The sequence below is a fragment of the Cygnus olor genome, chromosome 6 (genome assembly GCF_009769625.2).
Source record: "Cygnus olor isolate bCygOlo1 chromosome 6, bCygOlo1.pri.v2, whole genome shotgun sequence".
NCBI lineage: Eukaryota > Metazoa > Chordata > Aves > Anseriformes > Anatidae > Cygnus > Cygnus olor.
Genome location: NC_049174.1, coordinates 33,225,868 through 33,253,137, shown reverse-complemented (window position 1 = coordinate 33,253,137; position 27,270 = coordinate 33,225,868). Strand labels below are relative to the sequence as shown.

Below are 27,270 nucleotides of genomic sequence, written 5' to 3'. Positions count from 1 at the left end.
AGCTGTAAGGAGAAGGTCCAAATATTTGTGGTATCTGGCGTGCTGGTAGCCAGAGCTATGTCTTAGGTGAATAAGAAAAGGGATATTTATTCCAAGATTTTAATCACTGATTACCCAATAAGTGCCACAGAACTCTAGTTTGCCATTACTGAAAAAAGATTTTGTCAGAAAGATGGCAGTCAAGGTGCCTGGATGGACCTCCATAATTTTCTGGCAGCAAGTTCATTGTCAAAGAGGTGGACTTCTGTGCCCTGGTGGAGCAAAAATCACTCTGAGATGTGAAGTTTCTGAGAGTTTCAAATGGTGGTTTCAACGTATTTTTACCCAAAACCTCATCCAGAAGGCAGCATACTTCATAAAATCACAATTTCTGAATGCTTTGGTAAACTCTGTCCCATTACTGTTTTGGAAGAAAGAAAAGCATCTCTTGAGTGACCTAACCATGTCCTGGAGCGCTAGGTCTTCCTTGTAGACCTTCTGTAAGTTTGGGTCAGGTCATTCTAGTGGCAGCTGGGTGAAACTAAGCCCATGTGTTGAAACTAATTTTGGAGCTTCCAGCTGAGATAAAAAGAAAGGATAAAAAAATTAATTGATTCTAAATAATGTTTTCTTTTCTTTAGCTGTCTCCGTAATGAGATACAGTGCATCATCATTTGGATTTGCTGTAAGTAGAGATACAACTTAAATATTCTCTTTTTTTTTTTCATCTTTCTGAACATGAAATGCCTGATTTCAAACATTTTAGCCTTTAAATGTGAAGGTTAGATGAATGCTGTAGAAAGTTTGACTTGGGAATGAAAGTTCTTCTGGTGGGGCAAGCATGTTTTTTTGCAATTTTTATGTGTTACCTAAAATCATGTCTTCATTTGCTGGAAATAGAAATGTTCTCTGTCTTGCTGATGATATAAAATAATATGAAATCTTGATAAAATGGGATTTTGAAAAAAAGTTAACATTTCCTTGCTTTGAAACCAAACTTTCTACTGAAGAAAATTAGTGAATTTCCAGGGAAAAGCAATGTTTGACAGGCAATTTCAATCACTTTTAGAGTCCTTGCATATGAATATATTAATAATTTAACTCTTGTGGTGCCACAGTGGCAGTTTTTTTGAACTCCTCCACAGGTGATGGATTACAAATAAATGTTCTTAATCCTTTGGTGACTTAATGAGCTCTGAAGTGTATCATTGTGCAATAACACATGGCAAAAATGTGAAGATCAATTTAATGAATGTAAATCCTACTTTCATTAAAATGATTTATTTGAAGCTGCTTTGTGCCTGTGCAGCAGGATGGTAAATGCATTACTCCTAGTACAGGGCGTATTAATGGCCCACTAACCAATTGACTCTGTATCTCTTTCAGTTTGATGCTACCCTGGATGTTTTGTCATCAGCGATAGTTTTGTGGCGTTACAGCAACGCAGCTGCTGTACATTCTGCACACAGGGAGTACATGTAAGTACACTTAATTACTTTTGGCTTTGATGAAGGCCTGCAGAGCTTTTGCTGTCAGGCTGTGATGTTACAAATTCCAGAGCTTTGGCAAAATTTTTTTTTGTCATTTCAGCAAGTATTCATTCCTTGTGCCCATTTACTGCTTGCACCCAAACATGCAGCCTGTACTTGGGCAGACCTCCCTGTGACTGGGATTTTCTTTGCAGCCAATATAGTAATTGTTAGAGCTTTGTTTGTTGTTGTTGTTGTTGTTGTTGTTTTCTTTCTTTTTTTTTTTTTCCTTGCAGCATCTGTATCAGATGAGCTGTATTTGCAGTCTGTAACGGATATGTAAATCTCTTATTTTGCATTTTTCTCCATTATTGTTACCATTCTTATCATATCCCTTTGAAATTGGTGCTTGTATTATATGTGTACTTCTCTTAACAAAACTTGAATTCACATTTTGATGTTGAACCCCTTCTCTTTGAATGTAGATTACTTCAACTGCTGGAGATATTATTAGAAGTCGAGGTTAACATCTGATAAGATCAAGCCTCTTTTAGTGACATGATAGTAGGGTGACGTAGTTTATTTGTGCTACTGTACAAAGAGAGGGAAACACACACAAATTCCCTTTTTATTGTTGAACTACTGCTGTTTGAGTAAGTAAGAGTTTAACAATATTTATATGTCCTCTTTATGGAAAAAGGGGTATGCTGGCAAAGGAGGAATATTTAAGTATTGTTATATGAATCCTGTGGGGAAAAAAATCTTCTTTAGTTTGCAGTGCAGCATTGATCACAATGGAGATTGTACTCTGCATCATTTCATTGTGTAGCATTTCTGCTGGCAATACGTGTGGTAGCTGAGAAGATCAGATGGAGATTGGCTGGAGAATTATTCCAGCTAGTGCATGAGGACAACTTTTGTCTCCTACTCTATATTTATGGTACATCAAGGTGAAAAACTGTATTGCATTTATCTACCTTGTTTCTGTTCAGTGCTGCCATTGCTAGCAGTCCCCCATCTGGCTTGTCTGAAGATAATTCAATTATCCCCTGGAAAGGACTGCAATTACATGATGTAGGGGGATAAGGTAGTTTTTGTCCTGAAACACGTCTAATGAAGTCCCTTCTACAAAAGGTGGTGCCTGATGAAACTGGCCTTTTATATGACTGGTAGAATCAAGGAAAAATGCACAGAGGGGGACTATAACTTGTCTTCATAACTTGTTTCCTAAAAACTAAGAAAACAGTAAGCAGTATTTTTAAATGCATTAACTCAGGCTCATGCAACAGCTTGCCAGTGCTGTGAATCCCTTTCTGGCAGGGTTCCATACAGAACGGTTTGGAATAAAAGGCCATAGAAGATTGATGTGGCATTGATTCATAAAAATAAATCCAGAAATGTGTGATTAAAATTAGTCTTCCTGCACAAATTTGGAGATCTTAACAGACATTTCCTGAGTATCTTGCTTTTGTGGGCGTCCACAGAGATTCCTGTCAACATTTAATTAACATATTTTTGAAATCTCCTTCTGCTGAGCTTTTTCAAGTGAACACTGTAAAGTACTTTATAGAGAAAATAAATCCCAATACAAAAGAAGAATCAACATATCCCTATGGCTAAGCCAGCAAAGTGAACAAGCAAAGTGGCAAACATATTTTCCTGCTTTTTATGCTCATTTTTAATTGCTTTCATAGAATCCCTCTGCTTTACATAAAGCTAAATTAAGTCAATGAATTACTTGCCATGCCCTCTAGTTGAAGACAGCTAAGGTTACATGATGAGATCAGTATGGAGTGAAAGAATATTACCATATGCTGGGAATATTAATCACTGGTTAGGCAGTCTGGTTATTGCTCAGTTTCTAGATTTGACAAGAGAATCATCATTGAATGGACAAAAAAAGAGATCTCTTATCTCTTAAGGCAGTTCCTACTGGGTCAGATTTTTAGGGGAAGCACATTTCTAATTTCCTGTTGTGTTTAATCAGCCTCTTGCTTGAAACCCCACATGCAATTATTTTTTCCTCTACGCTGAGAAAATGTTGCATGGCTCCTTCTGGCTGCTTTCTTAACTTGTAAATAATTTGTGTATCACGTGTGCTATAACTACACCTGTTCTTTCACAGTCCTTGTTTTCTGTGTGCCAGTTCCTCAGTGGGAAAGTCTGCTTTCAGCCCCCTGGACAGTTTGGTTGTAATTCCTGCAGGTGCTGCTGTCATGCTGTGCGCTATTCGTGTTTCTGTGTGCCTAGCCATGCTTTGCCTTAGTGGAGAAGCTACATGCCTGTGCAAAACTCAGTGTTTCTGTAAACACATTATTACTGTTTAACAGAGAAAGGTGTGCCACGGTGTGTGCAGTTTAGTTTTTTATCTATAGGTCTTTTAGTCATTTAAATATTATATTTATGTGTATCCTAATGTACCTGAAAATAATCCATATTCTTAAGTTCTTTACCAGGAGTCAAATGAAATTGCCAATAAATTACATGTTGCAAATGTATAAAATTTCCTGTTTTATAATCTTGACAGCTGAAGATTGATCCAGAACCTGCTGATATCAGTGGGAAGCCTTTCCTGGAAGGGCAAAGTTAGATCCAGTCCTAACTGTTAGACTTTGCGGAGAGAGGGCATAAATGTAAAATGAAAAACGAAACCCCAGAAAAAGATAGGGGGAATACAGTCTGACTCATGATATATGATGAATTAAATACTTACAATAAAATGCTAGGATAGAAAAGAACTGCGTAATCTTGCTAAGATGTAGCCATATGGAAGTGAGATGCAGCATTTTGTGAGCTGGTACGGGAAGGAGCAGTAGAAAAGCGCTTGCTGTGCCAATTTCTGTTAAGTTGAACTGATGCATTTCCATTTGACTTCAGGGGGCTGTAGTTTTGTAACTACCATAAAAATTTGTCCCGCTGAGTTTAACTTGTTCCATTTTTGCTAGTTTGTTTGATTCCTCTCCTTTTCTGGGGCAAGAAGAGAACTTTCTTGGTGTACACGTGACCAAAGTTATACAACATACATCTTTGCTAATTCTCTTGGTAGTTCAACTATAATAATCTAAAATATATTATAACTCACCTTTGGGATTCACTTTGCTTGAAAACTCCTTGCTATTGATGGCCTGAGGAGCTGAGGCTTGCAGGCTTTTCAAGTATTTTGTTGATGGAGAATTTTTCATGAAAAGATATATCTGGTTAGGTTCAAGTTCTAGCTTTAATTATGATGAAATTTTTATGCTTTATTTTTAGATATACCAAGTGGCTTTGAAAATAGAGTGAATATTCACAAGGATCAGGTATAAGCCCCTGTAAGATTGTAAGGCACATGAGATGCTGCTTGAGTCTGTCTAGCCGGCTCATTAATAGAGGTGTGTGTAGGAGCGGGGTGGACATTTGATATGTTTGTGACTGGTACTTTTGGGATAGTTTCTCACTATCTTTCTGTTTTGGCAGTCAAATACAAGAGGGCAAAACCTTGCAATCAGTTCGCTTTCCTGCTGGCCATAACCGGTGTACAGATACTCTTGTATATTCTACCCTCCAGTTAGTCTTTAGCAACATAATAGTTTCTTGGGTTGCTGAAGCAAACCTAAATTTTGTTGAAGGGAGAAATTCATTGAAATTGATGTGGTAGCAGTGGTTTTTCATGTATGTAAACTCAGTAAATAGCAGTAGATGCCATTTCTTAATAGAAGACTGAGTCATTAGGGACCTGGGAAATGTCTCATGCAAGGTTGAAATAGTAACTAGCTGTACAGCCAAAGGGCAGCGCTTTGATCGGGGAAACTCAGGGATGAAGGATTGGGCTGGAGTGATGGAAATGGGGGTGAGGAGGAGACGGTGAGAACTACCACTAAAAAAGGAGACTGAGAAAACAGAATAACAAACTTTGGGCACACAGCCTCATGAAAAATCTGTAAAAGATGGAGCTTTTTATGTGTAGGTAGTTGGAAAAGTCTCAAAACTGTGAACAAAGGAAACATCTCCTGTTTGATTCTGGTCTGTTCAGGGAAACAGGACTTTGCTCTCCCTAAATTAATGCTGTTGGCAGCCTACTTGGGTCAAGTAGCAATGCTACTTTTTAGGTTATAAAGCAACAAACCTGCTATATTACAGAGCTACAATTGCATTTCTCTGCAGTGCAGGGGCTGAGTATCTGCTTATGTCCTTAGGGTCCATCGCTCCTAGGAATTTTGGGGGGGGCTATTTTATTTTATTTTATTTTATTTTATTTTATTTTGTTTTTTGAGCTTGTGTGTTCGGTATTGCAGAAACTAACTGTGCAGCATATTTAACATGGTGATTTGTGGCAGTTGCAGCTGGTGTTTATTATATATTATTTTGTTGATGGTGCCAGCTTAAATTCTGTGTTTCCCAAGAACCAGTCTGTCAACATCTTTCTTAACCCAGTGCCAGAGTAAATAAAAAACCTTACTTTTAATGAGCATGCTGGATAAAGCCAAGAGCAAAATGCTCACATTTCTTTCACAGTTTTTTTGATTGTGTATGTCAGACTCCAGCTATTCCTACCTTTATTACTGTAATAAGAAAATTAAGTTGTATCATGGGCAAATAATTCCTAATGAACTCGTAGTACTCCGTGTTGCCATGACATGATACATAATGAATGCAGATGTGTCTTTTATTCTGATATTGGTGAAACTGTCATCCAAAACATAGGCTGTAGAATTAAAATAACAGGAATTAGATGGAGTCTGCTGTGTGTCAGACGAGGCTGCAGATATCTGTCACACCTCTGCCTGCTGCTGAGAGAGCTTTTTGCCGGGTGAAAATAGGCATTCCTGTCTGCAATGGAGCAGCGTATTAGTCTGGAGTGCTTGTTCTTTGTGGCTAAGATGACACGTGGAAGAGTAGGTGGCTTAAATTATCTCCGTTCCTGTACCTATTTTGCATATCTTTTCTCACCTTACACAAGATTTAAAAACAGTGGATCAAGAACTGGGAAGGTCTTGCAGTCTTTCCAGCCTTGCTATTAGGCATTGTCTAAAAACTTCGCCATGTGTCAGTAACTTAACTTTCATCTCTGTACATTATATCTCAGCTTTTTCAGCCAGATTTGATACTGTCAGAGTGCTGAACTCATTGGCCAAGTGAAAAATGCCTGCCCTGAGGATTTGATTCTTAATAGGTTCTTAAATTATGGGGAGAATGAACCAGGATTCTCATCTATTCTCATCTATTTTTACATCCAGAGAAGCACATCTGTAAGAAATCCAAGAATATCTAACTTAGTTGGAGTTACCTGTAGTAGTGCAGCTACAGGTGCACTCAAGTGTTATGTCATGGCAACACAGAGCGCTACGAGTTCATTAGGAATTATTTGCCCATAATACAATTTAATTTTCTTATTACAGTAATAAAGGTAAGAATAGTCTGACACACTCAATCAAAAATATCTCTAAGCATGATATTTGACTGTTCCTCAGGGATGCAGTAAATAGGAAACCTGACTCATAATGAACATGCTAGATGCAACAATTAGAAAAACTCTCAACTCTGTCCTTCACTACCCTGCCCCTATGTTTAATTAAGCTTGCTGGTAAAGATGTACACCTTATTTCTAATCAGTGTGTCTTACATATATACACAGGCATGTATGTCAGAGAACTTCTCTAGAAATATGCTGTATGGATATCCGTACACCTGGATTATCCACCACATACGGGTATGTAATGAAAAGAAGGAAGGAAGGAAGGGAGAGAGGAAGGGAGGGAGGGAGGGAGGGAGGGAGGAAGAAAAAGAAGGAACAAAGGAAGGAAGGAAGGAGGAAGGTAGGAAGGAAAGAAGGATGTTCTGACCCTTTCGTAGGACTTCATGCAGTAGATGTGAAATTTAGGGCTATGTGACACTATGACATGGGAATTAGGATATCTAAAAACATTTTATGGAGCACATTAATGATATAAAAAGCCTTTTTAGAATACTCCATGAGTACAAACTCAACAAGGTACTAATACTTTTCCTTGGTTTCTTTATAGCCTCCCAGGTATGTTACCTTCTCACAGAACATGCCTTACTTCCAGTTCCTGATTACGAATAGCCTTTTCAGGTAGATGGGGCAGGGCAGAAACTGGTCATGTAAGTGCTTCAAATACTGCCAGGGACTAGTGAATGTTTTTTTCTAGGAGAAAGATACAGCTTTGTACTTTTTTTTTTTTTTTTTTTTAATAGTCATACATCTTCTTAGGCATGTGACCTTTGAAGAAGCCTAGTCAAGTGATCAGAAACCCTTAACAGTTGCTTAGTTACCTTCTCTCTGGAATTTAGAGCTAAGTAAACAGCAATAATAAAATCATCTGTAAATGTCCATATAGTAAGTAGACATCCACCCTGAAAATACCTGAAGGAAGAGTCCTTTGCTGTAATGTTCCCTTTGTCAGCGTGGGTATCTTATGGATATAGATTCTCCTTTGACATCTTTTTCTCCTGCTCATTACTTTCTGGTGCATCTCATTTTTGGAAGCCGGGGATGTGAGGGGTGAGCATGAAGTTGTATCGAGTATATGTGTATTACATTTGGGCATGCAGTATGGGCATCATGATGTAACCTCCTTTTGCCCTCAAAGCTTAAGAGAGTTAGAAACTGTCTGTAATGAGAGGAAATGACTGTCATACTGCCAGGTGAGCTCAGCCTCGTCTTTCTTTTCCTTTGATTCACAGGAAGAGAACATGCTGATCTGCATTGTCACAGGGTGTGTTCTCTCATGATACAAAATAAGTAAACAAAACAAAAAACTGAACTTTTTCAGTATTTGTACTTTATTTAAAATGTCACGTGCAGATTGGCTCCAGTGTACTGGCTAGCCCTACTAAATGAGTGCTGTCAATGTAGGTAGTGTTGAATGAAAATAATCCTCTCAATGCAGACCCAACAGTATCAGCCACATCTGAAAGAACCGTGAATAATTTTGTCTATGCTGTATGTAAGAAAGAGATGCACAGATGGCAGAATCCACACCTGCCCACAGTTAAGGGCAAACCTCTGTGGCTGGAGGAAAAACTCTGTTGTGATGAGTGATAGGAATAGCTAAGTGATCTGGAAAAATATTAAATGCATGGAGATAGCCTACAAACTGCAAAGAGTTGAGAATCTAACCGCAGATCTTGTGCAGTCCTCAGCTCCCATGAGTTGGTCCTCCTGTGGCATGTGTGTGTTTCTGCTACCTGGTGGAGCACAGAGCAGAGTTTGTAAAAGAAATGTGGCTACGCTTGAATGTCTACTTTATAGGAGGAGAAATTTTTTTTTCTTTTTTTTTTTTTCATCATACTGAAAATTTCTAAACCATTTTTCTTCTAAAATATTTAGTCTGCAAATACTGCATCCAGGTACAGTGCTGGATACAAGTTTCAGAGGTGCTTCATTAGACTAATTTGCAAGGCTGCATCGTTTCTTCGGAAATCCATTATCCCCTATTCAGGCAAAAAAGTGAAGCATTCGTAAACTTTGCTCTTATCCAGGCAGGAATGCATGTATGCATACATTTATGCACACACACACACAAAATTCTCACACATAGAATTTATATTAAATACGAAATAGCAAATGTATATATTTATACATTCTAAAATCTGTTTCAAAAAGTGTGGCATCTGTAGACTTGGCAATGATTTTGCTCGAGCTAGATCCAAAATCTATTTAGTTTGTGAAAGCCTTTCCTTTTACTTCACTAGTAGTTGATTAGGTAGTATTTGTGGTTATTGCCTAGTATGCACACACATACTTATTATGTAAAATCAGGGATATAATGTTGTTCTGTACTGCAATTTGATAATCCCCCTGAAAATGAGTATTACAGAAATTCTCAGAAGGCTTTAATTTCCAGCTTCAGTGGAAGGACAGGATCTCTGCTCACCTGCTGTGTGGCTACCGAGGCTAGGAGCGGTGATCAGCTCTTCACGAGCTGTGACGAAGGTCTTGCTCTGAGAGCAATTGTACAGTCCATACAGACCAGAAGCTACAAAGTTGGTCCTAAAAGTTTTCAAAATCTCTAAGCTGTAGAAAAGTCTTTTAGCCTAAAAGCAGATATTTAAGATATCATTTAAGACACAAGCAGATATTGACAGATGTGTGAGACCTGGGGAATCAAATTATTTGTGGGAATGATGCCCCATTTCAGCTGCATGATTTTGAAGGATGTTAATACCCTGTTCTTCAGCAACTGGTTGAATTTGTGAAGGTAATTAAAAGTTTTAGAAGGCCTATAACATTTTTTGCATGAAATGGATCCCTAGCATAGCTAACCTGGGTCTCAGATATAAACAGCATTTTCCTGCATGTTGTGGAAGGAGAGGTTAGGCCATGTGATAACACTGTATATTTTTTAATATAGTAAGTGAGGAAAGTGCTTTCAATGATAGTTTGGAATATGACTTGAAGTCCCTTTTGTTTGTAATCTGGTGATTTTTTGTGTTGTTTGTTTTGTTTTATTTTTTTTTTGTGGTGAGGAAAAGGAGTAGGTGTAATGCTGCTGATCTGGATTCTGGCAGTTGGAGGTGGATTGGAACATGTGCAATGAACATCGAGCTCACTTTGTTGCTGTGCATTTTGAAGTGACTGTCTTCACCCAGCAACAGGCAGGTGTAAAGACAGAACAGCTGTGATTATGTACAGTTTGGTGTCCAAGCCTTCATCAGTAACTAAACCTGATAATAAATAAGCCACACAACAAACATAAACAACCAGTACAACTGTCTGATTGGACACAAAGAACCTTAATATCCAACAGCAGAGTATGATGAAGAAGCAGGAACTTCCCTTGTCTCCCCAGACGCCTGTAAACCAAAATGAGCATTTTTAGCACCTTCTCTCCAAAATGTCCTCTGATTTCTTCCATTACCTGTTCTTTGTCCACTGCTTTTTCTGACTTTGGCTTCTCTACCCTGCTGTACATTGTTCCCATAAGCCAGAAGCCACTGGTTTGCCCCCACAGAATAGCTTGTTGGTGACCAAAGGATTGGGTTTGTTCCTCTGAGTTATCACCTTTGGAGTATCGACATTCGGTTTTGCCTATGCTTAAATCTTAGTCTGGCTGTGAGTGGAACTACATACTTGGCTACTGTCATCAGACTATAAGAGCTGCCATAATACAAAAGTTAAATGAAAGTAGCCTAGCTCTGTTTAAGCAGGCTGACTGCTTCTCGTCTAGAAGTGTGGTGCAGGTTATTGCCAGCTCCAAGTTACTGATGAAAGGGCATTCACAGAATGTAATTTGTATTTGGTTACAAGAAGAAAGAAAGCAAACGAATACCAGCAAAATGAAGAGAGAAAAAATATGACTAGGCACAGAAGATAATTGGGAAAAATATAGAAATGGTTACAGAATTAGAAAGCAAATGAATTTTGTATGCTCAGAAATACTTCCATAACTCCTGTTGTGGCAAAAACCTCTTAGGCAGTTGCCTTGCAGTGTTGTGCCATATGACTTCCCCTGAGTAATTACATACATGATACTCATGCTGTCACCCACTAATATTAAAGTCCTTTCAAATCGCATGGAAACAGGAATTAGCACATTTCTGTTCTTTATTAAATTAATTGGTTTTATCATTTTAATTTTGTTTCTCGCTTAAACTCCAGAGGATTCATTAGTGGGTTTATTCAGAGATTAAATCACATATCCATCACAAAACTGATTTGTTCAGCTTTGCTGAAAAATCTCATATTACTCCTGGGTTTAGAAATCATATTGCACTTATTGGCCTGCAGCAGCACATTTTAATGCTAACTTAAAATTCCTTGCAAAGTTTCTCACTCTCTCTTCACTCCAGCAGTGAAAACAGCCTGTAGAGACTGTAACATTGCCTTTTCTGTGGCCTATTAGGACCTATTAGTGCTAGAAGACCTTGACAGAGCCTTCAGAGATAAAGATTTTGTGGGTAAAGATCCATGAGATCATAGGATAATTCAGGTTGGAAGGGCCCTTTGAAGATCTGTAGTCCAACCTCCTGCTCAAAGCAGTCAGCCCTGGGATCAGAACAGGTTGCCCAGAGCTTTATCCAGGCGGTCTTGAAAACTTCCAAGGATGGAGGCTGCACAACCTCTATGGGCAATCAGTTCTCAGGGTGGAAAGTCCATTTCTCTTAGAAAAATACATCACGGTAAGGTTCTTAACAACCAAAAAGTCCAGAATTAAACTAAATTACTGTTAGCCACCTCTACCTGCAGGCTAAGGAAAGTTTGGGGCCTAATTCAGCTCGAGGGTGTATGTTTTCACTAAGGAACACCTGGAGTTATTAGTATACATATTAGTACCACAAGCTAAGACCAAAAAGTGCAGGTGCTTAAACTAATGATACAGCCTGGTGAAACTCGGTATTACTGGGGAAGAGAAAAATGAGGAGAGAGAGCAATAAAATCTAACTTGTGGATATTGAAGGATGCTCACTGACTTGGAAAAATGGTAAATTGAATGAGTGCATGAAATGTGGATAAACTGAATGCATGTTATACAGTGTAATGTAATCTGAGTTACAAGAGTTAAGGAGGGGCCAGGAAGGATGAAGCACAACTGACCAAAATCTCTTTGGTATTGCTTTGTGGTGAAACTGGGAATCTGTACGAACACCTAATGCAATAAAGAGAGCTACCTCTATATGTACCTATGTTGTCAGAGAGATTCATTCCACTAGAAGTTCTGTTGTTATGGGAAAGTTTAACTTCCAGATTTAGCCTAGTAAAAATGTCACGGGGATGCGTAGATGTGGGTTAGAGCTGAGCCAGTCTGAAATCGTGGAGTCTTTTACTGCAGGTGTTGATTTGTTACCCCTGGTCCTCACAAACTACACCTTTGAAACCCTCACCAAAAAATAGTACCTGTAGATAGTTTGTTTTCTGCTCAAGATGTTACTGTAGCTGTATTACCAGTAGAACTGAAAGCTTTTAAAAACTTGAATACAGTTGTGCATTGAAGTCTTGTTTTGCTCTGATTCAGTATGCAGCGCCAGAGAACCAAAATAGCAAGATATTTAGTGACAGATATAATGGCTAAGTGAGGAGGGAGGCCAGGTTTTTAATATTGCATTTTAGATGTATCAAGTTAACAGAACTGGGAAGTAATTAGACTGCTACTGGCAATCTTGTATTATCCCACATGGTGTCATCACGTTGCAGGGACTATTTTAATGAATTTGAAGTGTGCTGGTAAAATTGGTTCCAGGATGTATCAGACAAACTATCAAGTACGTGAGAATCTTTTCCCTCTCCACTGCCCCAAAACAATGGTAGCTGTGAGCTGCTAAGAGAAAGCTAGCACATATTTGCAGGTTGTGTTCATATGCATCCTTAAATTTTTTCTGAATCCTTAATTCTGCTGCACCACCTCTGCTGCATATTAGAGCAGATTGACTTGAGAGGAGTAATTACCAAGAGCTTCATTACAAACCCTTGCTGGTACTGTGTCACTGTATTCCACTTGCCAGAAAGATAGAAGGATAGAAGGATGATAATTAAGAAGCAAAGCACCTTCCAGTGGGTATTTTATAGCAGTCAATTGATACGAGGAAACCTCTGCTGTCAGTCATCCTTGTGTAGCTTAGTCCAGATCCCTCTTGAGGTAATATACAGCAGAGCTTGTTTCTGGGGGTGTATTCGTAACTTTTAAATTATATTTATCTATTTACTTATTTTTCTTTACGAATTGTTACAGAAACATGTAGCTGAGTGTCTAAATCTGCAATCTTAATTCAGCTTGGCTGCTGCTTACACAGAAGAGCAAGTAATGGACTGACTCTTGTAAAGAGTAGTCAGGTGGCAATAGCCTTACAAAAGGTAAAATTGTTCTATTACATTGAAAAATAATCGCCATAGAAATCTGAGTGAGATTGGACTTCACTTCCATGACTGAAATATCACAGAATTTTTCTCTTATCACTACCTGTAGGAAATCCTAACAAATAATTCCAAACGTAAGACAGAATTACAGATAAATCTGTGAATTAGTAGGCTATTTTGCTGTGTCTGCTAGATGCAAATGTATTGAATAGTTGGACATTTTCTTCCAAATTAAATTTGTGGCATGAAAGAAAAATAAAACAAAAAGATAACGAGATAACTTATTAATAGCAGCCTGAAAATTCAGTTTGTGGAGTTGGAACCCCCTGAATCTCACTACTTTTCATAGCTACTTGCATAAAAGCCATTAACGTATGCAAAATAACAAACTGTTGATTAAGGGAAAGACTATCAGCTGCCTATTTTGCTGGATTTCCTCTTCTGGTTTCCTTTTGAGTTATGAGACTTTGTCCTCAAAATGAAGAATTTTGTCTGTTTGAGCTCCACAGGGGGAATGTGCTATGGCAGATGAAGCAGCAGCTGTATGTCGTGAAATACAATTACAGTTATCCTCATAGTGATTGGTTTTAGTGGAAATATCCAGGACTGGTGTAAATCAAAATGGGTATTTATAGGGCTGTATAAATATACATGGATTGTATCTGAGTTGTGCTGCTACTGTAATGGGTTGTAGCACTGCTTTCAGAAAAAGGTCTTTGGGAAATTGTCAGGTTGTAGCACACCCAGAAACAAGCTTTACTTAGAGACACAAGTTTAATTTTTAGAATTCAGACATAATCAAATTTCTGAATTCCACTACAGGTAGACTAAGAGTAATCAAAGCTTGAAAGCCATATAAATTCTTTTTAAAGTCCAAATAGTTTCATACTTAATGCCCAAGGCAGTGGTATGACTAATTTAACAGTAAGTTTCATCTGTGACAAAGTTAGATAGAAAAGCTGACAAAAATTATGAGTTCATTTTTTAATACAATGAATTATACTTTATATTGTCTTCTGACTTTTCATATAGAAATATGGCATCAAAAATGCATCAAGAAATATATTCTGCAGATCACCATATGTCACCAGTTCCTACAGCAAACTAAAGAAGACCTGATGGTTTCACTGTTAAAATTATAGTATTAAATTCTTTCTACTGACTATGTAGCACAAAATTTTAATCGCTCTTACCTTCCCGGTGCTATTGCACTAAGAAAAAAACTTTGTAGGCTTCAGCTGTAGTTGTCCTAAAAGTTGATTATTGCTTGCATATCAGAGAGATGCCCTCACCTCGTCCTTTCCGAATTAGTCTCTGATTCTTTATATTCTGCACTCTGAACAATTCCAGAAAGCTTATTGTTTCTGGAAATCCAATCATGATTTTCCATTAGGTTTTAAAATGTTTTGACTAAATTTTCTCTGTATTTCTTTCTGTTTAGAAGCCATTAGAAATAATATATTACACGGAAATGAAGGAAATTTCAGATTCATGCATTCTTTATTAGATCTTTTCTGTAGCCTGCCAAACCTGTAGCAATCGATTATTTTGCATTATAGATATAGCATATCTCTGATGATGTAGTAATTATACAGTGGGAAGATCATATTTTAACTTAGGTAGAAATGGCTGTAAATAAGTACCTTTTTTTTTTAATTTCTACTTATGTTTCTTTTTAAGTAAGAGTAGGGTATTCACGTAAATTTGAAGAACAGATTTCTTTGATAGCTAATGGTGAATTTTGCAGGCAATGCACTCGTTATTTTCTGTTTCTACTCAATATGGTACTTGTAATATTTTAGGTTTTTAAAATCAAGTAGGGAGATACTTTGAAGAGCGTTATGATTCGAAACCCATGATATCTGGAAAATCTTTATGGGGCTTCCAGTCAAACCTCACTTCTATCTAACTCCTCTTTCATTAATTTTTATAGTCACTTCTAAGTGAACTTGTTTAGAAATGCCAGTTGGCTCATCCAATTTAATTGAATGTTATTAATGAAATTGCATTTACCTACAACCTTGGCACTAACACCCTTCATGTGCAGCTGAAAACATTTTATTTGGTTACAAAGCTGTTGAATAATTGTTAGCAGGTGAAAGTTAGCAGGCTTCTATTAAAGTTTTTGTTGTCTAATGGCTTGAAAAGAAAGCAAGTTTATACTAGCCAATTATAATTTTTATTATTTACTACAGTTAAAATTTCAATTAATTTTGGAGGTTTCTTATTCTGCATTTTTATTTGTGTTTTGCATAGTTTGCAGTCTAGATAGAAATTATTTTTCTGGCAAATGAGATTGAAAGAAGCTACTTCAGTAGGCTCAGTAGTAATGCAGTGTTTTGCTCTAGTGGTTTTGCAGATGAATTGATACACTCAAGAGGACAAGAAACATGTATTTTAGCACTTAAAGTACTATGCCATTGCTCATGAATTTTGCATGGCTGTGGATTCCAAAAGCCAGAATGTAAAGGAGATGCTAGGCTTGCTAAATATGATGACTGAATGCTGATTCAAGCCTCAGACTGCATTTCTCTCTGCTATTAATACTCGTGTCACTGTTATTAATGTATTTCTCTTTTCTTTCTTCTTTTAACTATTTTTGGCTAAGTAGGTACGTGGGATTTCTTTTGACACAGTAAAACTGATCTGGAGAATAAGATAAGCAGCTCAAGATTGCTGAAGTCATTATTTGTCTGCTGGCATTAGCAAAGATGCAAAATGTTTGCTGTTAGGCTTGTGGTGGGAGAGTTTACAGAGATCAGGGTAAGCACAAACAGTTCAACAGGAGTGAGAACCAAATCAGGCAATGGCCAGGGCAAGTGCTGATTCCCTGGACATATGAAGCTTGTGCCAGCTAGTCTGCTGTTTGCTTGCCTGTCTTCCTCAGAAGATATGTACGGGGAATAGGAGATGTGCCAAGGGGAGGTGATGATGTTTCACTGTCTTCTCTTGCCTATTCCCTTGGCATTAAAAAATATTGGCACAAACAAGTTCTATCCATTCTTTCCAGCTGATGGATCTGTGGCTGTGTTGGTTTAAGCCCGCTGGGAACGACAGAAAAGTTTTTCTTTTGGTGTTGCTTTCAGATGAAATGTCAGCAATTCTTGCATGAAGTGTATGTATCTTGTTTCTGTCTGTCACTGGCTAAGCAAGTGAAGGAATTAATTAATTAACTTTGTAGGTTACAACAGTGCTAAATATTACAGAAGTAGTAAAAGGTGGTACTGGAAATTTCTGAGTTGGACCAAACTAGGTCAAGAGGCTCTGGACAGATGTCTGCAGTGATCCATTTGGACAGGGTGAAACTGCAAATCTCAGAAGGAATCAACTGCAGAACTGGGATCTGCTTGCAAATACACTGTGGAAAACTGAAAGCCCTCTAATTTTTTTATTTTGCTCATTCTTTTGGGGAGATGAACTTTCCTCCCTTCCCTTTGACTATTTAATGATTGTTGCAGGTTTGCAGAGAATCCATAATGCACGTTTCTTTCTGTGCCACAGGTTGTGGACCAAATTTTTGTTCTCCTGTTGAAATCTAGGGGTAGGACTATGGGGTAACAACTGTCTCAAAACTTTTCTTCAGGCTTTTTGCAGCACATTGTGTTGGACAAGACTGAGGGCTGTGCTGCAGTTTATTGCAAAGACTATAAGGAGCTGAGCATCTGTCCTAAAATAGATGGAGCAGAGCTGTGCCTACCTGACACAGTACCTTGTCGAGCGTACCACCCTGGTGCTGGGAAGGATGCTGGCCTCTGTTGTCTGTACTCCTCTGCATGAGAGCAACCTCTTCACTGAGATCTTGCCTGCAGGATTATGTGGATTGTCCACGGTGTGGTTCTGTGTTCCTTGTGTTAGGGAATTAAATGACCAGCTCCTCGCCCGTGCCACTGCTGCAGCTGCATCTTCTGTTGTAGGCACAGCAGTACCAGCCCAACCGCAGTCCCTAGATTGAGCTCGATGTGAACATTGCGTATGCTGCCAACCACCAGATGGCCTGATGTCTGAGTTGGTAAAAATAGTAGCATGCTACTGGAATAATTATAGCACCCGTAGACCAAGCTAACAGCTAGATACCAAGCGATGAATACCACAGAAAGGAAATAGAACTTCTGGAGAAAAAAAATGTACATATAGAACTCAATTCTTAAATATTTAATGCTTCAAACAGTAAAATTGCTCTTGCTGTGTATCTGTTTATGGTATTTTACTATTTTCTAATAGAATTGTATATGAAGAGCTACTTGTAAAGTGGAGTTATGGATATATCAATACTGTAATAGACTGGCCATTACTGTTTGTGTAGAGAAAATCAAAGCCTTAAGTCCTGTAGTATTTCTAAGCGAGAGGAACTCCATCTCAAAGTAATATTAGCCTATGAACAAAACAAAGAATTTTCTCTGTGACTGTGAAGTTCTGGGTCTGCATTACCTGCTTTGTAAGCCCTCATTGTGCCCGTGTCCCATCCAAAACAATTATTCTGTTACTTCATTGTCTCTTTCATGGCCCATTTGTTTGCTTTTTCTAAAACCAGATTGTGGGGCAGGTTTAAAAAGTCTAATTCCACACAGCACCTAATTTGGTGAGGCTCTGTTCCTTATTTCTGACATTTAGGTATCGAGAGACCCCTGGACAGCCTGTGAAGTGATCCTAGTGACCTAACCTGCTGGATTTTTTTAATAGTTGCGTTTAATTAATTAATTAATTTATGGAGATTTGGGGAGTAAACAGAGATTTCACATCCAGTTACGCCACTGTTACCAAACATCTTCCCTGGTTTGGTAAAGAGGATGAAGTTCCCTTGCTTATTTCTAATGCTATACAAAACAATAACAACAACAACAACAAAAAAAACGAACAGAGAAACAGACCTCTAGAGGACTGTGTGGTAAGTCATCAGGAGCAGAAGAGGCATGTCTTTCTGCCTCACTCATACTCTGAAACATCATCTGGTCTACTCTGTCTTCTCACATACAATCCAAGTTTTAAGAACTGGGAAGGATCCAGATGCCTCTTTTTTTTTTTTTTTTTCCTCTTCTTTAATCCAAGTCTCTAACTACATAAGATTTTTTATCACTAAAATTTAGTTGTGTGTTACCCATCAGCAGAAGGAGAGTTGAAAACTCCAAATATATTCTTAGCAAATTTTTAACCTTTTTTTTTTTTTTTTCTCCACAGAGCTTGTGTTATCTTGGGTGTCATATTCCTCCTATCATCTATATGTATTGTGATCAAAGCCATCCACGATCTAGCGAAGAAGGTGCTTCCAGAAGTGGTAAGGTGATTCATGTTCTTTAAAAAGTTCTCTTTACACTGCCAGTGAAACTGAGAAAGGCCAACATCTCCTTTTAACAAGCCCTGTTGAACTTGGTGAAGCTGTAGCAGGTGCAGATCCTGCCTGGCTGCATGTACAGGTCCTGGTCTTCGAGCAGTATTTTCTTCTTATGTGACGGAGTCTAGTCATTATAGGTTTTTACAGGCTTGACTCCATCTTCTCTTCTTCATATTTACCTTTACAGGCCAAATCTTTCTCAGCATAATCACTTAAAACTTTTATTCAGGTTTTTATACAGGAATAGGAGTTCACTTAAAGTGAGGCAGTCTCTCGGGGCTTAAAGAAAAATGTAGAATTTTGAGAGGAGAATCTTTCCACAGTTTAGTACTCCAATAGCTTCAGTATTTTATTTTTAATGTGGAAAAATGTATTTTTGGATTGTATTTTTTTTGTTTTCCAGCTCTTGCCTCCAATTCCAGAGCCATGTACGAGTAGCAAGAATGAAACAGGTGAGGGGAGCATGCTGGGTGAAAGAGCTGGCTTTTCAACTGGCTCACCATGGAGCATCACAAAGGGCTTTTCTCCTGCTCTCTACTTTCTTTTGGTTATGAAAGCCAGCCCACCGATAAAGCAGTTCTCTGCAGCAGCCTTTCTCTCAGTTCTGCTCTGTCCTGTCCTGCTTGCTTCCTTCCAGTAGTGGTTATTAACTTCCCTGAGCTCTACTCATCCAAATCACTGGAAGAGCCATTTGGCAACGGTTCCACTCCCAGAAGACTCTTCCTAATGTGCCCAAACACAATTAGGCTTTGGTTCAGGTATTGCATATACAACCTGACTTGGACCTTTTGTATTCAGCCTTCATGAAGTTTGGTCTGTATACGTATTAAATTTGGTCTGTATACAGTCTTTTGGCTTCTCCCCAACAAGTACTGTTATTTACATATCATTGGAGGGAAGCCTCAACTCCTTGCTTTTGACTGGAGATGGAGGCAGAGCTGGAAAAAGAGCCAAAATGGAATTTGAACCTGTTACCCACTGATAGTACTGCAGATGACTACTGGGTACGGTACGCTCATGGAAACTTCTAAGTAGAAGCTGGGCAACTACAGAAAGTTATTTTCAGTAGTTTAGTGAAGTTTGGGCAGCCATGAGTAGCACTGCAAAAGCCCAGCCCATGAATTAATGCATTACTGAATTGCAGCCAGGTGCATCGTTTGGCTACAGGTGATTCATGTTTTCTTTTCATTTCACTTTCCCTCTTTTCCACTCTTCATAATTTACTGCCTCTTCAGCTCTGCCAGCATAACAGCACATGTAGTTGCTCCCCAGCCTGGTTCTGTCAAAATGATGTAGGTTAGCTTAAATGCTTTTGTTAGTCAGTTCTCCAATTCAACCAAAACATTTTGACAGAAGTGGGTTAGAGAGTGAGCCATTGTGCCAATAAGGCTGAAGGAGATGTTGGTAAGGGTGAGGGAAGACCCTGCAGCGAAAGCCAGTTGAAGAAGGCCAACCTCTTAACTCGACTCGACCCAAACAGTGCATCTGGCTACAGTTTGACTCCTATTTGGTGAGAAAATTCAATATAAATACATACTCTTGACTGTGTGAAGCAGAAATAAGAAGGGAAGCCTTGATAAAAAATAAAAGACCCATTTGGTGACTTGGTGGTAATGTAGATCAGATTAATTTAGATGGCTCAGTCTAATTCATTGTGGGTAAATGCCCTAGTAATTTCAGCAGTAGGAACAAAAGTTTAAAAGGTATGGCATCTATATCTCACTCTTCCATCATTACAGGTGTCATCTACAGGTGAGGGTTCTGTTTCTTACACAGGAAGAAATGTCTCTTATTTGCACCATTAAAGTTACGTATGAATTTCAGACACGTAGTACTCCCTCACATTTTAACTTCTAATTTTTGAAATGTATTTACAGCAGGAATAAAATATGAACTCTAGAGAAAGGTGATCTCAGAGAGCAAATCCCACTATGTTTCAAGTGTCCTGTAGGAATAATTTGTACAGATCCCTTATGTCACAGCCTATTTTGGATTCAGACTTTGATGGCCTAAAAGCCATGTTGAGTAGGCACAAGTTAGGGTGGATACTGATTACGTTTGACCCAATATCAGAATAAGTGGACAGTTTTGTTCTTGTGACATCCGACCGACTGCTCTCACTCATGCATGTGCTCCAGTAATATCAGGAGTTTGAAAGATGTGTCTGGCAGGGCACAGACTGTGGCTGACTAGTGGCAGGGTAAATGCCACATGCGCACACAAAGGGTTTTGCATACCTTGAGATTCTCCCTGGAAAGTAGGTTAGAACAAGGGATGAAAAAAGATGATACTTCTGTTCAGTGTCTCCTAAATGACATGGCAAGGATTCTCTTTTCAAAGTCTGCCAGTACATGTCACTGTGAAACTGGTGCAGGTAAGGGTTGCTTGACAGGTGAAAGATCTCTGTATAAACAAGGAATAACAATGAAAAAAGGGGGGACTGAGAGAACAGCACTGTAGCGAAGATACTGCTGCAAGTAATGGCCAGTGAGGTATTAAGAGTTGCTACATTAAAACTACTTGGGCAGAAGGATGTTGCCTCCAAATGAAACCTTTTGATTTGCTCCAGCTGTGCCCAACTCCGACCCTGATTTTGTCCCTTAGCATTATGCAGTGCTCTCTGTCTCAGTAGAAGTAGTCATTCCTCCCGGTTGTTTGGGTCTTTGCTGATCAAGGGAGTTCTCAGCTCATCTGCAGCTGCCCAGGCATTAGCTTCTTAGAACAGCAGAAATCTGCTCAAATGAAATGAGTAGTGGAAGAAGTTTCTTCATCTACTTTTATCCAGGCTGATATCTTCTAGTTCTTGGACTACCAGTGAATTAACCACTAATAAAACCAATTTCTGTAACATCATATAACTTAGACATGTATGGAAAAATAACATTTTCTGCTATGGCATTTTGTTTAGTAATGAACTAACCTGTTCTGCATCAAATAATGACATGAACTATTTTCTGGTGGCGATTTCTGTATCATTGGGATTTCATATTAGCATGCTATTCTGATGCCAGGGATGTTATCCTAGTGGTATGAGCAAGAATAGAACATCAAGATGAAGGAAAGATCAGTGTAACTCCACCAGTATCCCAAACTGATACAAAAGTAGCATGAAGAGCTCCTCACCAGATTAAGAAGATGTAGGTTACAGTGTAAGTGTTCACATCTGAGTCATAATTGCACGATGTTTTCATACAGTTTGTCTTAATTTGTCTTTCTTGAAGCAAAGGTCATCGAAGGTGTGGGTACTTTTCAGAGCATCGTGTGAAATTTTAGATGTGTGACTTCAGTCTGAGGGGATAATGTGGTTTAGCTCAACTGGAAAATGTTGACTTGGTGTTCAGGTGCTGAACACAAAACGAATTATGTCAGCCTTGAAGACAGAAATGGTTTTGAATGTGTTGCTCTACCATTTGTGTAGGATTCCAGATTAACAAGAACGTTAGTGCAGAGCAGCATGGCTGGCTGCATCACAGCCAGAAGTGTGGTTTTAAAGTCTGGTTTTTACATCTTAATTTGTGGTAAACTTTGGTGACTTTGTCAAAGCTACAAATTGGGAGCAGTTATAACTTCTGAGTTCATCTTGATTTGTGCAGATTTTGGAGAAAATAGTATATAATGTGGACAAATTTAATTTAACAAATGAAACAGATCAAGCAATCAAGTATCCATTAATGAATTGTAACATGCTATGATTAAAGACCTAAAAGTGTAGTTACTCACTTCTGAATCATTCTGGATCACTTACACAAAGTTCATTGTATTTCTTGTTGGATATAAAATACATGGGTTACTTCTCTGTCGGTTCTTAATATGCATGCAGAGAGAAAGATATTTCCTTAAAAAGAATTTATGAGATCTTTAGAATAGAGATTCTTTTGTCCTTGAAGTGGATGGATCTCAAACAAGTGGCTTTCATGGAAATACTGCTAGCTAGAAAGGATGAAGAATTCACATGACTAAGAAATCATTTGAATGCTTTTTCAAGTGTTTGGAACACAGCTTTTATTTTATTTATGTGGACATTTAGAAACAGAAGTCTGTGATATTTTTGTCATTTCATATGATGATTTCAGTTGCAGGTCTGCTAATCCTCACCAGGATTCAGACAACCAAAAGGAGAATGACAGGCTTACATATTCATGGCATTTCCAGCTCAGTTTGCAGGACTGGTTTAGCTCTGTCAGGCATTTTTCACTCACCTAGCTGAATTCTCTTTTATTCCATGCTGAATGTAGCTTCATTGAAACACACTGAATTACAACACTCCCAATGTACATTGGCATAGAAGAGAGGACAATTAGAGCTACTGACTTTCTGCATTTTTTAATACTGGTTCTCCCTTTCTTTTCTGCTTTTATTTGTTTTACCTTTTCCTCTGTGTTAAGTAATTACAAATAATATGTAGTGTATATGCTTTCAGCACAGACAATGTTTTTTGCAATTTTTCAAATACTTCAAAACCCTGGGAAACACAGAAATGCTCTATTTCTATTTTTAGTTCCTTTGCTTGATATACCAACGAGTCTATTTGCCTTTGAAATCACCTGTAAGGTAGGATATAAATGACTAGATAGATTAATTGGTTTAAAATATGGTCCATTTTAATAATACATGCTTGTCTGGAATTTTGACTGCTGGTAATGCATGTGTTTTCTATATGCAACCACAACAGTGGCCATGCTGAGTTGGGCTGAAGGCCCTGTGGCCGTGGCTCCTGGTCCTGTTCCTGACAGCAGCAGGTGCCTGGTGGTCCTGGTTCTGGCCATCTGCATCTCAGCAAGCCCCATGGTCATGGGGATGCTAGCTTCTGATGCCTTTGTTCTTCTAGGAATTTCTATTAGCACTTTTTAAAGCTCTTTAGGTTTTTAGTATTGAAAACATCACATGATGCTGTAATTAGGTACTGTAGGAAGAAATATTCCCATTGTGTTTTTTTGAATTTACCACATTGTGACTTCATTTGTTGCCTCCATAGTTCCTTTACTGGAAGAGGTAAATGATGGTTACAGCATTTCCCTGTTAATCATCTCCACCCCAGTCGTAAGTCTTCCTCCATTGTATGCTCCACCAGTCTCTTCTGACAGCAGTAGAATCCTTTTCTGTTTAATCCTTCCTCATGTGGGAGGTGTTCATTATCTTTGGTCACCACTGACTTTCTTCATGACTTCCTTTTTAGTTTTGTCTCCATTTCTAGATGGGGAGGCCTCTAGAGCCTACAGGATTCAGGGTTTAGGAGTCACCAGAGACTGACAGAATGTGTTCATTTTACTAAATTACTGTTGAGCACTGAACTGATATTTTTGCAGAACTTTCATAATTGTAGATTCCAACTGCTGCGGTTAATAGCAAGTTCAGGAATTGTTGCTGTTAGATAAGCTTAGGATTTTCCCTATGCATATTACTTTATATAATAATTAAAAAGAAGCCTGCCCTGAAAAATGACATCCTGTATCAGGAGAGTTGGCCAGTGAATTAATTTTTTCACGTACTATGTAATTCTGTACTTGTATTAATTATATACTTTTTACTATCATGGGAAAAAGTTCCTTTTGAAGTAAATGAGATATATATTAATCCTCGAGGTTTGAAATATAATCCCTTCCGCTGGTGTTTTCAGCATTTGTGACATAGAGCAGTGTTTTCTAACAACTGGTCCATAGAATTGTACTGTTTATTGTGTTTTTAAATTAATTAATCCGTGAAGTCATGAATTAGGGGGTAGATGATAAAAATGTAGATGTAGGAGAAGTACTGCAGCTAAAGGGATCTGTTTGTCCAAAGGGTCTGGAAAGCATTAAAATTGAATAGATGCAGTGAGAAGCATAATGGATTGTTTTTCTCTCACACATGATTTTAGGAACAACAAAAAGTGCCTGCAGGTGAATTTCCCTTCATACTTATTGCAAGTACTGCCCTGGTGGGGGATGGATGTACAATTCCTCCTGTGTTTCTACAATTATTGTGACAAATACTCTGAAACTAAAAATTCTCTCTATATAGGGCAATCACATTTTGAAAGCTTTGGAATCTACTTTTACTGAGCACCAGAGGACAGAACCATAGAGCCATCTAGGTTGAAAGTGAGCTTCAAGATCATCAGGTCCAACTGTCAACCTGACCTTCCAAGTCCCATCACTAAACCATGTCCCTCAGTGCCACATCCATGTGTCTCTCCAGGGATGGCCACTTTACCACCTCTCTGGATAGCCCATTGCAATGCTCGAAGAAATTTCTTCTCTGTGAAGAAATTCTTGTTGCCCCACTATTCAAGGTGCAGTGTCACCAGGGCCGAGTACAGAGGGACAATCCCTTCCCTGGTCCTGCTGGCCACCCTTTTTCTGATGCAGGCCTGCATGGCATCGGCCTTCTTGGCCATCTGGCATACCTCTGGCTCATGTTCAGACGTTGGCCGACCGGCACCTCCAGGTCCTTTTCTGCTGGGCAGCTTCCCAGCCACTCTTCCCTGAGCTTGCATGGCTGCATGAGGTTGTGTGCCCCAAGTGCAGCACCCGTCCCTAGCCTTGTTGAAGGCTAAGCAGATCATCTTGTCACAGGAGATCGGGTTAGTCAGGCAGGGCCTACCTTTCATAAAGCCATGCCAACTGTATCCAATCACTCGATTGTCCCGTGTGTGCCATGAGATGGCATTCCAGGTGATCTGCTCCATAGCCTTCCTTTGTACTGAGGTCAGATGGACAGGCCTGTAACTCCCTGGATCCTCCTTCCTGCCTTTCTTGTAGATTGCAGTCACATTTGCTAACCTGTGATCAACTGGGACCTTCCCGGTTAGCCAGGGCTGTAAATGATGAGCATACAGCTTTTGTGTACCTTCCAGGGAGGATCTGACTGACATCTAACCTTGCCTTGAGTTTGCAGAGATGCTTCCTTTTCCTTTGGAGACAAATCTGCGTGGGTGTCTATGTAGACGCAGTTTGTGCATGCATCAACACATATGCGCAAGTCATTTTCTTTATCAAGCTGTGACCTCCTTTCTCATTTGTCTGAAAATGTTTTTAATTAAAGCTTTTATATTTTATGAATTTAGAGATGTGATGACATTTTACACTTGTTTTGGAACATGTTGTTTTTGAAAGAAATCATACTGTTCCTCTCCTATTCTTATCATATTGCTAGGATGCTTCAATATTCGGTTAAGATTTCCTGAAAAATAGTGGGTATAGATGTGCTGTACAGAACCTGTGCAGTGCCTTCAGCTCTCACTTAAGTGTGTAACACTGTCTTGAACTTCCGGGGTGGGGGTTATACAGTGCATCTGCCCAAACACTGTGAATATCGTTGTCATGAGGGATAGCTATGTGCAAGTTACTGTACGCTTGGAAAACTTGAAAAAATACAGAAGGGTCACAAAATCCTTGAAAAACTTTTTTCACAGGAAAGAGTGATGTGACATTACAGCTACAAATTCCATTTTTTTTTTCTTTCCTTATTTCTTATGTAGCTGTGAAGCTTTATTTTTGTAGGGTCTGTTTCAGCATGACATGCCAAAGTTGTTAAGTTGTTATTTCAGTTTCATATCCTTGACTCCTAAGGAAATTTGTTTTCACTCATCAGTTCCTTTTTTTTTCTTCTTTTTTTTTTTCTTCTCTTTTTCTTTGTTCCTAATACACATGCTGGAACTGTTAGAAGAAGTAGGCCAGCTGCTCTTCCTTTCTGGTTTATTTGGAACTAAGCTTGCTGATAATTTTAGCAATTCTTCATTACATCCAACGTATTAAGTTAATCAACATTTGGCATTTGGAATATAAAACCTTCATTCTGTTTACCCTTCCACTTAATTTTAAATGAATCATTCTCAGATTGTATAATTTCATTTATATATTTTTTCCTACAATGTTGAGTATTGAAGCTAAAATAGAATCACTTCTTAATGGCTCAGAAGTGATTTACTATTTTTTTTATAGCTATCAGATTCAGAATATTACCCGTATTGTTCTTCACAGCATTTGTTCTCCAGCCAGTGTTGGCCATAATAAGGTAATTCCCAGTAGGAAAAGGAATTGCCATTCCTTTATTGATGTTTCAGAGAGCTATATCCATACCCAGTACCAACCCTGAGGATTTGATGCACGCGTTTCATTACAAATAAGGAGGAGTTATGTCATATTCCATGACATTGATGACATTATGCTTAGATTTCTGGGTAAATTTTAGTAATTTCTTGATGTTTTGTTAGTATATTGGGAAATGGATTTAAAACTCAAATTAGGCATAGTTTTCAAGCATTGTTTTGTGTTTGGATTTACTAGTGTTAACTCTTGACATCTCTCTGGTAACAACCTTTTTTCATTTGCCTATTTACCTTCCTCATGTCAATCACCATATATTCTTGAATAAAATAAATATAAGTTGTGTAAAATGGTGAGATTTAGCTTGGCTGTTGCCAAAAAAGAATTTGCAGACAATTTCTTGTTTATTAAGAAGGCTAAAAAAGCCCAACCCAGCAACACTGAGAGTGACTCTCTTAATTTCACCTGGGGTTGTAAATCAATATCCATTTACTATTCAGTTACTGCGTGCGTTTCCCTAGATAATAGTATAACACATGTAATGTCAATGCAGTTTGGCATTTGTCCTCATTAGTATGGCAAAGGACACTTTTTTGCAAGAGTAAGCAAGCGTCATGCCATATTTCTGACATTTCCTGCAGAACAAAAAGGAAAATGTAATCAGTTTGTATA

General features: G+C 38.5%; 1 protein-coding gene across 4 annotated transcripts in view; it reads left to right on the top strand.

Annotated features, from left to right (window-relative positions):
• Positions 1 to 27,270, top strand: part of TMEM163 (transmembrane protein 163) — a 99,918-nt gene that overhangs the window by 58,314 nt on the left and 14,334 nt on the right. For all 4 annotated transcript variants that reach the window (XR_005821356.1, XR_005821355.1, XM_040562525.1 and 1 more), the window contains 3 exons: positions 621 to 664; positions 1,366 to 1,457; positions 18,418 to 18,514. Coding sequence is in view for 2 of the 4 variants with exons in the window: in XM_040562525.1 (XP_040418459.1) it covers positions 621 to 664; positions 1,366 to 1,457; positions 18,418 to 18,514 (233 nt within the window). In the remaining 2 variants the exon portion in view is untranslated. The remainder of the gene's footprint in view (positions 1 to 620; positions 665 to 1,365; positions 1,458 to 18,417; positions 18,515 to 27,270) is intronic.